Consider the following 13,674-nt stretch of genomic DNA (forward strand, 5'->3'; position numbering starts at 1 on the left):
TCATCAATTTAATGTTTTTGAACTATGCATGTAAATGAGAACCTAATGAGCTTTGAAGATTTTTTTGTTTAATTTGTATTGCTGCAAACTAATTACACTGAATAGTGAGTTTTATTGTGGGATACATATACATACACATAACATAATTTGATTAATTTCAATATCCAGCAGAACCCCTTGCATTCCCCACCTCCTCCCTTCCTCTGACCTCCTTCCTTTACTCTGTTGGTTTCCCTTCTACTTTCATGAGATTACTTGTTTTCCTTCCCCTCTTGCTTACACTTATGAAAGTGTTATGGTACCAATATGAGGTGTCCTCCAAAAGCTCATGTGTGAGACAATACAAGAAAATTTAGAGGTGAAATATTTGAGTTATGAACCTTAACACCATCAGTGCATTAATCCCCTGATAGGGATTAACTGGGTGGTAACTATAAGTAGGTAGGGTGTGGCAGGAGGAGGTGAGTCATTGGGGGCATGTCTGTAGGTTATATATTTTTCCCCTGGTGAGGGGAGTCTCTCAGTCTCTCTCTCTCTCTCTCTCTCTCTCTCTCTCTCTCTCTCTCTCTCTCTCTCTCTGCCTCTCCACTTCTCTCTGTTTCCTGGTGCCACATCCCCAGCTGTTTTCCTCTGCCACACTCTTCCAACATGATGATCTGCCTCACTTTGAGCCCCAAGGAACTGAGTCAACTGCCTATGAACAGAGACCTCTGAAACCGTGAGCCCCCACATAAACCATCTACATTTCCCCCTTGTCCTGAGACTGTTTAAGGCTGAATTTAAAGGTGATGGGCTTCTTAACCAGGTGGAAACAATTTCTAGGCAGTATAGTATTCAGGCAGTGGTAATGAATGATACTATTGGCAGCTTGTAGCCAAATTCATAGTGATAATCAGGAGCAGAAGCAAAGCAGGAAGATTTGAAAAACTTGAAGTCCGGTCAGAAAACTGCAAGTAAAATTGGACTAAGGAATATGTGGTTGTTAATGACATTACAGCCACCATAGAAAAACCAAAGACTGCCCAAAGACAATAAGAAAGATGGCTTGAGGAATCTCATGAATTTGTAAGAACACACCCATCTCAAATTTGAAGAAGTAAAAGTAAATATTCCCTTGACCAAGAGAAAGGAAGGCGCTACAGTTCCAGGTCAGGCCCTTCTCCGCATCCCTCAGCCTTCACTATGGTGAGTGGCAGCGGCGCCGGGGCCTTGGCGTTAGCCGCTGCCAATTTGAATGCGGTAAGGGAGACCATGGACGTTAATCTTGAGATTTCAAGAATTTTGAATACTGGCTTAGATATGGAAAAGCTGTCTATTTGTGTACGTCTTTGTGAACAAGGAATTATCCCAGAAGCTTTATCATCTGGTATTAAGGAACTTCGCAAGGTTACTGAAGCACTAAAGGCTCCTGAAAATATGACAAGCTATCTGGAGACATCCTAATGAGATATGTCAAATTCTTCAAGAGGATTTGAAGATTGCATTGTATTCAAGAATGTACAGTGAAATTACTGCATGCAGCAGTACAGAAAACCTTTCCTTTTAAAAAGAATTATAAAACCATAGCTTTATAAATCAGTGGAAAGTGGCTTACAGAGAGTACTATCAAATGTGCCTACATCGCATCTTATTCACTTTTTTTTTAATGGCCCTAATGTTTTGGCATTGCTGTTTATATTTATGTATTCCTTATTTATGGCTCTGATAGTTTTAATTTTCTAAGCAGTCTGTCTATCGGATGTGCACATCTTCTGTGCCTGGTTGAAGTATAGTGGGAACCCATCAGTATTGATGTGTTGTAGTTATGACTTGTTGACATTTCCATTATAAACTTTAATTTTGAATTATTTATGCATAATAACTGTTGATTTATGTTGTATCAGACTGAAAGTTGACAGAATTTTAGCCACCATGTATGAATTTGTATTTAAATTCCTGTGTATACCAGAATCTTGTTTTTTAAAATAGGAGCATAGAAAACATTTCTTGTAATCTGCTCTTTAACAGAGTATGTTTAGTTTTTTAAACAGTTTCTGGACGTTAATAGTGTGAACTAGATAATTTTGTATTGACTAAAAAATAAAATTTCTAGAAACTTAGATTTTAAAAGTAATAATAGTGCTTAGCTTAGTTTTGTTTGTATTTTGAGTCATTTACATCTATCAAGAACATTAATTTAGAATGTTTTTCTAAGTTTTATATTCTATAAATAAAGGCCTAAAAATAAACATAAATAAAATAAAATGAACATAGGCAACATGCAAAATTCCTTTTTACTTTTGTTACATAAAAGTAATTGGAATTCTTATCCAATTAATATGATGTGGATGTATAATAAATCACTAAATAGGTGGTGTGTTTCAATGAGTGTGTAATATTTTCTGAATAAGGATTTCTATGATGAAATGTATCAGGAATTATATGTATGCCTTTCTAAAATCATTTGTGTGTCATTTTTCCTTTTAAAGTTCTAACTCATCAAAATGATGATTCAAAAATAAATTTTAGAAAATTTTAGGATATTATTGGTTCTGTTTCTGTAACAGAGTCTAGTGAAATTTTTTTTTCAAGGCTAATATAGATTTAATCTCACTGCCGATTACATTTTAGATTTTATTAGATACCTTTTAAATGAATGGTATTCATTTTTCACTAATGTTACTTGTTGTTCATACAAGCTGAAGTGGTTTTAATAAGATTTAGTGAATTTAGATAGGCACTTTCTCTGCCCCCCCCCCCTTTTTTTCTTTTGCAGTGCTGGGGATTGAACACAGGGTCTTGTGCCTGCAAGGCAAGCACTCGCCCAACTGAGCTATATCCCCAGCCATTTTTTTTTTTTAGATTAACCTTGGCTTGACCTTTATGACTCTTAATTCATGGCATCTTTACCAATGAATTAAAAAGGTCTATTAGCAGAACAAGTTAGGAAGACAAAAAGAATCTGTGATAAACATTTAAATGATATTAAACACTGAAAATACCTTATTTATTTATAAATCAAAGAGAACATTTATTATCAAACACCAAAACATGTAAGTACTTCTAGGCCATAAGAGCTCATAGTTTTATTTGTGATTTTATAGATTAAATTATTTACATATGAAGCAAAATGGAAAAATACATTGAGAAAGATTTATGTTTACAGAGGCCTTCTTAATGTGTCATGTTTCTTAAATGTTTTTTGGTGATAATGGGGATTGAACCCCAGAGTGTTCTACTAAATCACATTCCCAGCACTTTTTATTTATTTATTTATTTATTTATTTATTTATATATTTCAGACTTGGTCTGGTGATATTGCCCTGACTGACCTTGAACTTGTGATCCTCTTGCTCAGCCTCCCAGATAGTTGAGATTAGGTGTGTGTCATAGCTCCTGGCTTTAAATGTATATTTTTAATGCATACTTAAGTAATATTTAAGAAATAAAACAAAAATGATACAATTCCAATGCTTTACATGCTGACAATGACAAAAATAAAACCATTTTGGTGGTATTGGCATATGCTTTTGAGTTAATACATCCTTCTGTGAATTCAATTGTATTTCTTTAGGTATTCTATAAATGTTAAGATGCTTATTATGTGTGATTGAAGACTACTTAAAGACAGGATATGTAATTTACACTTTAAATTAGACTTGAGATATAAAATGGAATACTTTTTCCCCTGGTAGTGAGAAGAGATACCTATATTAACATTGCCTCAGGCTTTAAAACAAAGTTGGCCATTCAAATAAGTGAGAAATGATATTTTTCTATACTCAAATAAGCTATTTTTTACAAGGTGGATCATTATTGTTGTGAAATGTATATACATGTTTCAAATATGCTTAAATTTTCTAAAAATTGAATCAAATACCAATTTTTATACATTTAATTAAAATTAAAAATCAGAAAAAAAAATTTCCTTGACCAAACAAATGAGGCATCCTCCTTGCACAAAGGGACCCTGGAAGTTTGGCTACTGGTGGAAATGGTAGCAGACCTTGGCATCGTCTACATGGTGCTGGTTCTTCAGGATTGCTGTCTGCTGGGTTAGGGGGTCATGGGGATTTCCAACAAGATCTCAAAGGCCTGAGAGGTCAGGCGAAGTGCATCAGGGTCAGAGTCCTCACAAGCTGAACTGGAACTGTTGAGGCTAGGGTTCTCTTGGAAATGGACTAAATGTATTTTGCATCATAAAATGGCCATGAGCTTTTTGGAGCCAGGGGTGGAATATTTGATATGAGGTGTCCCCCAGAAGCTCATGTGTAGACAGTGCAGGAAACTTTAGAGGTGACATGATTTGGTCATCAGAGCCTTAATTTAATCAGCACATTAATCTTCTGATGAAAGTTAACTGGGCCATAGTAACTATGAGAGGTAGAGTATGGCTGGAGGAGGTGGGTCATTGGGGACCTGACTTTGGAGTATATATTTTGTCCCTGATTAAGAGAGTCCTTTCCCTCTCTCTCTCTCTCTCTCTCTCTCTCTCTCTCTCTCTCTCTCCTCCCTGCCTCCTTCCTGTTGCCACATCACCAGCTGCTTTCTTCAGCCATACTCTTCTACAATGATGTTCTGTCTCACCTGGAGACCCAAAGAATGGAGTGAGCTCACTACAGACTGGGACCTCTGAAACCATAAGCCCTTAAATGAGCTTTTCTCCCTTTAAAATTGTTCTTGTCAGGTCTTTTGGTCACAGCGGCAAAAAAAGGCTCACCAAAACAGAAAATGTAACTTTTGTCTTTCTGAGTCTGCCTGATTTTAGTTATTATGATGTTTTCCAGTTCCATCCATTTTCCTCCAAATTGCACAGTTTTATTCCTCTTTATGACTTAATAAAACTGTACTGTTTGTGTGTGTGTGTGTGTGTGTGTGTGTATGTATGTAATTTTCTTATTCATTTGTTAACAGATACACCTAAGCTGATTCCATAAATTGGCAATTGAGAATTGTGCCACAGTAAAGATGAATATACATGCATTTTTTAAAGAATGTTGCCTTGATAAGTGCTGAGGAGTCATATAGAGATGGATCATAATGTAGTTCCAGTTTTATTATTTTAAGAAACATACATACTTATTTCCATAGTGGCTATACTAATTTATAAAACAGCAAATAGTGTTGTCCCCATATCCTCACCAGGTTTTATTATATTTAATGAATGCAAAATTCCTTAATAAAATATTAGCAAATAATAAAAAATACAAGAAGACTGTACACCATGATCAAGCATGATCAATATACTCTATTGATCTTTTAATTTAATAAAATTTCCTTTTTCCTTCTTTTTCTCTTTCTTTCTTTGTCATAATTCACACCCACACACATCTTATTTTGATTAGTGTAGTTATATCAGAGAAATCATTCAACGTTTGTCTTTGGGGGACTGCTTTATTTCACTTAGCATGACAGTCTCCAGTTCCATCCATTTACTTGCAAATTCGATAATTTCATTCTTCCTTAGGGTTGAGTAATACTCCAATATGTATGTATGTATGCCATATTTTCTTTTTTATTTATTTATTTATTTTTTAAGATTTATTTTTATTGTATATACAAATGGGATACATATTTTTTCTCAGTTTGTACATGAAGTAAATGCATAACATTTGCGTAGTCATATATTCACATAGGGTAATAGTGTTTGATTCATTCTGTTATTTTTTTCCTTCCCCCCACCACTCCCAACTCTCTTTTCCCTCTACACAGTCCCTCCTTCCTCCACTCTTGCCCTCCTCGCACCCCCACTATGTGTCATTCACTTATCAGCAAGATCATTCTGGTTTTTTGACATTGGCTTATCTCACTTAGCATGATATTCTCCAATTTCATCCATTTGCCTGCAAATGCCATATTTTATTATTCTTTATGGTTGAGTAATATTCCATTGTATTTCTATACCACAGTTTCTTTATCCATTCATCAATAGAAGGGCATCTAGGTTGGTTCCACAATCTGGCTATTGTGAATTGAGCAGCTATGAACATTGAGGCAGTTGCATTTCTGTAGTATGTTGATTTTAAGTCCTTTGGACATAGGCCGAGAAGTGGGATAGCTAGGTCAAATGGTGGTTCCATTCCAAGTTTTCTAAGGAATCTCCACACTGCTTTCCAGAGTGGCTGCACTAATTTGCAACTCTAACAGCAATGTATGAGTGTACCTTTTTTCCCACATTCTTGTAAACACCTATTGTTATTGTATTCTTGATAATCTCCTGAGATGGAATCTTAGGGTAGTTTTGATTTGCATTTCACTTATTATTAGAGATGTTGAACATTTTTTCATATATCTGTTGAGTACTTGTAGTTCTTCTGTGAAGTGTCTGTTCATCTCCTTAGCCTATTTGTTGATTGAGTTATTTGTATTATTGGTGTAGAGTTTTTTGAGTTCTTTATATATTCTGGAAATTAGTGCTCTATCTGAAGTATGAGTGGCAAAGATTTTCTCCCACTTTGTAAGCTCTCTCTTCACATTGCTGACAGTTTCCTTTGCTGAGAGAAAGCTATTTAGTTTGAATCTATCCCAGTTATTGATTCCTGCTTTTATTTCTTGTGCTTTGGGAGTCCTGTTAAGGAAATCTGATCCTAAGTTGACATGTTGAAGATTTGGACCTACTTTTTCTTCTATAAGATGCAGGGTCTCTGGTCTGATTCCAAGATCCTTGATCCATTTTGAGTTGATTTTTGTGCAGTGTGAGAGATAGGGGCTACTACATGTGAATTTCCAGTTTTCCAAGCACCATTTGTTGAAGAGGCTATTTTTTCTCCATTACATATTTTTGGCACCTTTGTGTAGTATGAGAAAATTGTATTTATTTGGGTTTGTGTCTGTGGCCTCTATTCTGTACCATTGGTCTACCTATTTTGGTGCCAATACCATGCTGTTTTTGTTACTATTGCTATAATTGAAGATCTGGTATTGCGATACCCCCTGCTTCACTCTTCCTACTAAGGATTGCTTTAGCTATTCTGGGTTTCTTGTTCTTCCAGATGAATTTCATGATTGCTTGCTCTATTTCTGTGAAGTGTGTTTGAGGTTTTAATTGGAATTGCATTGAATCTGTATAGCACTTTTGTTAGTATGACCATTTTGATGATATTAATTCTGTTTATCCAAGAACATGGGAGATCTTTCCATCTTCTAAGGTTTTCTTTAATTTATTTTTTTAGTGTTCTGTGGTTCTCATTATAGATGTCTTTTACATCTTTTGCTAGATTGACTCCTTAGTAATTATTTTTGAGGCTATTGTGAATGGGGTAATTTTCCTAACTTCTCTTTCTGAATATTCATCACTTATGTATAAAAATGTATTAAATTAATGAGCATTAATCTTATATCCTGCTACTTTACTGAATTCACTTATGAGTTCTAAACGTTTTCTGGTGTAATTTTCTGGTTCCTCTAAATATATAACACTGTCTTCAGCAAATAGAGATAGTTTGAGTTCTTTTTTTCCTATTCACATCCCTTTAATTTCTTTGGTCTGTCTAATCACTCTAGTTAGAGTTTCAAGCAAGATGTTGAACAGAAGTGGTGAAAGAGGGAATCCCTGCCTTGTTCCAGTTTTTAAGGGGAATGCTTTCAGTTTTTCACCATTAAGAATATTGGCCATGGGCTTAGCATAGATGGTCTTTCAATGTTAAGGAATATTCCCACTATCCCTATTTTTTTTAGTGTTTTGACCATGAAGGGATGCTGTATTTTATGGAATGTTTTTTTTTCTGCATCTATCAAAATAATCATGTGATTCTTGACTTTAAGTCTATCGATATGGCAAATTACATCTATTGATTTCAGGATGTTGACCCAACCTTGCATCCCTGGGATAAAACCCACTTGATTGTGGTGCACTATATTTTAATATATTTTTGTATGCGATTTGCTAAAATTTTGTTGAGAATTTTTTCATCAATGTTCATTAAGGATATTGGTCTGAAATTTTTTTTCCTCGATGTGTCTCTGTCTGGTTTAGGTACCACGGTGATATTGGCTTCATAGAATGAGTTTGGGAGGGTTCCCTCCTCTTCTATTTCATGGAATACTTTGAGGAGTAGTGGAATGAGCTCTTCTTTAAAGATTTTGTAGGACTCAGCTGAGAACCCATCTGGTCCCGAACTTTTCTTTGTTGGTAGGCTTTTGATGACCTCTTCTATTTCATTGCTTGAAATTGGTTTATTTAAGTTGTGTGTGTCCTCCTCGTTCAGTTTAGGTAATTCATATGTCTCTAGAAACCTGTTGATGACTTCGATATTTTCTATTTTGTTAGAGAATAGATTTTCAAAATAGCTTCTAATTATGTTTTATATTGCACTTGTGTCTATAGTGATATTTCCTTGTATATTCTGAATTTTAGTAATTTGAGTTTTCTCTCTCCTTCTCTTTGTTAGTGTGGCTAAGGGTTTATCAATTTTGTTTATTTTTTTCAAAGAACCAACTCTTTATTTTGTCAATTTTTTCTATTGTTTCTTTTGTTTCAATTTCATTGATTTCAGGTCTGATTTTAACTATTCCCTGTCTTCTACTACTTTTGGTGTTGCTCTGTTCTTCTTTTTCTAGGGCTTTAGGCTGTTGTGTTAGGTCTAATGATTTTTTTTTTTTATTGAATATGCTCCATGAAATAAGTCTTCCTCTAAGTACTGCTTTCATAGAGTCCAAGAGATTTTGATATGATGTATATTTGTTCTTTTTTACCTCTAAGAGATTTTTATTTTCCTTCTGATATCTTCTGTTATCCATTCATCATACAATAGTGTATTATTTAATCTCCAGGTGTTCGATTTGTTTCTGTTTTTTATTCTGTCATTTATTTCTAAGTTCAATCCATTATGATCTGATAGAATACAAGGTAGTATCTCTATCTTCTTATATTTGCTAACATTAGCTTTGTGGCATAAAATATGGTCTATTTTAGAGAAGGATTCTTGTGCTACTGAGAAGAAAGTGTATTCGTTCTTTGTTGGATGGTATAGTCTATATATGTCCATTAAGTCTGAATTACTGTTTGTGTTATTGAGATCTATGGTTTCTTTATTCAATTTTTTGTTTGGAAGATCTGTCCAGTGGGGAGAGAGGTGAGTTAAAGTGACCTAGTATTATTGTGTTGTGGTCTATCTGATTCCTGGAATTGAGAAGGATTTGTTTGATGTACGTGGATGAACCACTGTTTGGGGCATAGATATTTATGATTGTTATGTCTTTCTGACTCATGCTTCCCTTCAGCAGTATGAAATGTCCTTCTTTATCCCTTCTGTCTATTTGGCTTGAAGTCTACATTATCTGATATGAGAATGGATACTCCAGCTTTTTTGCTGAGTCCATGTGCATGGTATGATTTTTTTGTCCCATCCTTTCATCTTTAATTTATCTCTTTCTATGAGGTGAGTCTCTTGCAGGCAGAATATTGTTGGATCTTTCTTTTTAATCCAATCTGCCAGTCTATGTCTTTTGATTGACGAGTTCAGGTCATTAACATTCATGGTTATTATTGAGATATGATTTGCATTATTGTGATATGATTTGTATTGAGATATGATTTGTCTATTGGTTCATTTTTGTTTTTTGACACAACTTGGTTTCTCCTTTATTTGACTGTTCCTTTAGGCTAGTTCCTCCCTTTGCTGATTTGCGTCATTGTTTTTCATCTCTTCCTCATGGAATATTTTGCTGAGAATGTCCTGTAATGCCAACTTTCTTTTTGTAAATTCTTTTAGCTTTTGTTTATCATGGAAGGATTTTATTTTGTCATCAAATCTAAAGTAAAGTTTTGCTGGGTATAAGATTCTTGGTTGGCATCCATTTTCTTTCAGGGCTTGAAAAATGTTTCAGGCCCTTCTAGCTTTTAGGGTCTGGACTGAAAAATCTCCTGATATCCGTATTGGTTTTCCCATGAATGTAATTTGATTCTTTTCTCTCACAGCCTTTAAAATTCTGTCTTTATTTTGTATGTTAGGTATTTTCATTATAACATGCCTTAGTGTGGGTCTGTTGTAATTTTGTGTATTTGGAGTCCTGTAAGCCTCTTGTACTTGGTTTTCCATTTCATTATTCAGATTTGGGACATTTTCTGATATTATTTCATTGAATAGATTGTTTATTCCTTTGGTTTGTTTCTCTGTGCCTTCCTCATCCCAATATTTCTTGAATTTGACCTTTTCATGATACCCTGTAATTCTTATAGATTCTGTTCATGTTTTCTTACCATCTTCTCTATTTGGTTAACTTTTTTCAAGATTAAATATTTTGTCTTCAATGTCTGAGGTTCTGTCTTCCAGGTGTTCTATCCTATTGGTTATGCTTTCTATGGAGTTTTTAATTTGGTTTATTGTTTCCTTCATTTCAAGGATTTCTGTTTATTTTTTTTTTCAGTATCTCTAACTCTTTATTGAAATTATCTTTTGCTTCACATTTGCTCTTTGAACTGTTGAGTGGTGTGATCATTCAAAGCCACATTTGCCCTTTCATGTCATCATTTGCTTCCCTGATCATTTTAATTATGTACATTCTGAACTCCCTTTCTGACATTTCTTCTGCCATGCTGTCATTGGATTTTATTAATGTAACATCTAGTTTTTTTGGGATATTTTCTTCCCTTGTTTTCTCATATTGTTCAGGTATCAGTGGAACAATGAGATTTTGCAGATTTCCTCTATTGACTTATAGGGTCCTATAGAATTCCAATGTATCACCTCTTAGCCTTCAGTAGCCTGAAGTCTTGGAGGACCTTGTTAATGCAGTGCTCCACAAGAAAGCTGTCCCTCTAGGAGTGGTGGCCTTCAGGTGTGGTATATTCACTGCTGGTGGTCAGAGATGCCTCCACTAGTTGACTGATGGTCAACCAAAGAGGAACTAGACTGTGGTCTGAGGCATGGCTGGTGTGGACCTGTGAATCTTGTTCTACTGCCCTTGTGGGAAAGCCTTGCCCGGCAGGGAAGACTCACCCAGTGGTGACATCTCTGTTGGTTAGCTGCCCTCCTAGAAGTTCCCCTCTATCCAGAACTACTGCCTGGGCTCAGCAGCCCTCCTCTGCAACGTTCCCAGGGGCCCAGACCTACCTCTTGGGCCAGGGAACTTGCCCTGCACCAAAGTGTCTAAGTGGGGGGCTCCTCCTCTGAGAAGATGCCTAGGGTCCCGGGACCGTTGCTCTGAGTTCCGGGAGTGACAGGCAACTCCTCCTCTGAGAAGCAGCTTAGGTTTCTTGGACCTTTGCTCCCCACCCCAGCATCTCACTGGGCAGTTCCTCCGCCATATTTTCTTTATCCATTAATCTACTGAAGGGCAGTTAGTTTGGTTTCATAGTTCAGCTATTGTGAAAAGATAATGCACCATGACCAAGTGGGTTTCACCCCAGGGTTGAAAAACTGTTTCGACATACAAAAATCAATAAATGTGATTCAACACATGAATAGAGTCAAGGTCAACAATCACATAATTTTCTCTATAGATACAGTGAAAACATTTGAGATAGTACAGCTCTCATTCACTTTAGAAACACTAGAGAAACTAGGGGTAGAAGGAATTTACCTGAACATCATATATGAGAAAAGCAAAGCCAACATTTTACTGAATGGAGAAAAACTGAAAGCATTTCCTCTGAAAACAAGAACAAGACAACGATGCCCATTTTCACCTCTCCTATTCAACATAGTTCTTGAAATGCTAACCAGAAAAATCAGGCAAGAGAAAAATAGTAAAGGGATTCAAATAGAAAGAGGAAGTCAAATTATCTCTGTTTGCTAATGACATTATGCTACATTAGAAGACCAAAAACATTCTACCATTATGCTTCTAGAACTTGTAAATGAATATAGAAAAGTAGCAGGATACAAGATCAACATACAAAAATCAATTGCATTTTTTTACTCCAATAATTAATCTGCTTAAAAATAAATTAGGAAAACAATCCCATTCACAATAGCTGCAAAAGTTTTATGAATCAGCCTTCAAAAGAGGTGAAATATGTCTACAATGAAAACTATAGAACACTAAAGAAAGTCACTAAAGAAGACTTTGAAAGATGGAAAGATCTCCCTATGCCCAAATTTACCTTTTTTATAATGACACCAGCCTATTTTATTAGAACTCACCCTAACAATCTCATTTTTAATCTGATTACCTATATAAGTACCCTCTCTTTAAATGAGGTCACATTCTAAAATACTGGGGATCAGGGTGTCAACACATTCCTTTTTCTTGGTCAACAACCAATCTCAAGTCATGAGTGAGTACCTTAATGTAAAAACATTCTTCAATCTTTAGACTTATATTCAGTCTACCTGTGTTAATACCTTCATGATCCACTCCCCTGCTGAAGCTCTCTTCTGGTTCACACCAGGACATATTGGCTAATTCCTACAATATTCTTATATGTGTCATTTCCACCTAGAGCAAGGTTTACTTTCCTTTTTGAATTTCCTGAGACTTCTCCTGAAAGACTGGAATCAATAAGAGGCATTGGAGCAAACTTGGAGGGAGAGCAAATACTGCATAACAAGTTCTTCCAATAGGGCAATAACATTGTCTAGGAAAGGGAAGACTATTTTTTTCCCTTTGAGGGAGAAGAGTCTACTCTTCTTTCATCCCGAGAATGGTAGATACCTTATCAGTTAATGGTTCTTACCCTTTCCCATATTCATGTTTCTGCTTTAATTTTCAGAGTCCCATTATTTACCTATCAGAACACTGATTTCAATCAAATTATCTGTTGAGGTTGCACAGTCAGTTTTTTCTTCATCTTTATTTTAAAATACTGAACTTGTTTGTAGTAAAATATGTTTGCAAAGGATATGACACTAGACATGTGGTCTTTGTGTGGAATGCAATTCCAGAACACATTAGTTGGAGCATATTTGGAAAATCACTTAAAGGGTATATATATATATATATATATATATGTCATTATATGTGTCATTATATATACACTTAAATGTGTCATTATATATACACTTAAAGGGTATATATAAATTTATATATAAATCACTTAAAGTGTATATATATATATATATATATATATATAAAACCTTTTCATATTTTCCTTTTCTTAGATAAACAAGTAAATAAGTTCTCAGGCATAACTCTTAATTGGAATCTACTATGTTACAAATTCTGCAACAGCAAAACCAAACTGCCTCTGACGCTGTGCAATGATAAACTACACATGGATTTCATATTAAAATTCACACAATCTAAAAAGCAGGGATGTATACATGTCACTATAGTCCATTTAAAAGTCTAGTTTTCTATTCCCCAAAACAGAAATGACTATCATTTTCAAGGTGAACAAGAAAGCACTGGGCACTGAGGTGGAGAAAATTATATTTCATGCATATATGATTTTGTCAAAAGGAACCTGCTATTATATATAATGATAATTCAATCTTAAAACCATTTTAAAAACAAAGTCACTAAATAAGCAACATTAAAAAATTTAAAAAAAAATTCTAAAATTTCTGGAATAAAAATTTGACAAAATGTTTGTAATCTTTATAGGATTTTAAAATTTATAAATGGCAATGAAAATTCCCAATATAAAGCATACACAAAATATGTTTAATGTTGTATATGGGTAAATATATGAATGAAATAACCTGAAATTCAAAGATTATTAGCATCCATGCTACTACAGAATGAGGTATTAATAAATAATGACAAAAGGTGATATGTATCTCTGCTATAGTAACATACTTTTCATCTAAA

General features: G+C 34.8%; 1 protein-coding gene across 1 annotated transcript; it reads left to right on the plus strand.

Moving 5' to 3' along the window:
• The first annotated feature begins 1,182 nt into the window (after positions 1-1,182).
• LOC124959258 (mitotic-spindle organizing protein 1-like) lies at positions 1,183-1,443 on the plus strand. Its single transcript, XM_047517823.1, has one exon. It carries the CDS (start codon positions 1,183-1,185, stop codon positions 1,441-1,443), a length of 261 nt encoding a protein of 86 aa, XP_047373779.1.
• The last annotated feature ends 12,231 nt before the right edge of the window (positions 1,444-13,674 follow it).

The sequence above is a fragment of the Sciurus carolinensis genome, chromosome 11, assembly GCF_902686445.1.
Source record: "Sciurus carolinensis chromosome 11, mSciCar1.2, whole genome shotgun sequence".
NCBI lineage: Eukaryota > Metazoa > Chordata > Mammalia > Rodentia > Sciuridae > Sciurus > Sciurus carolinensis.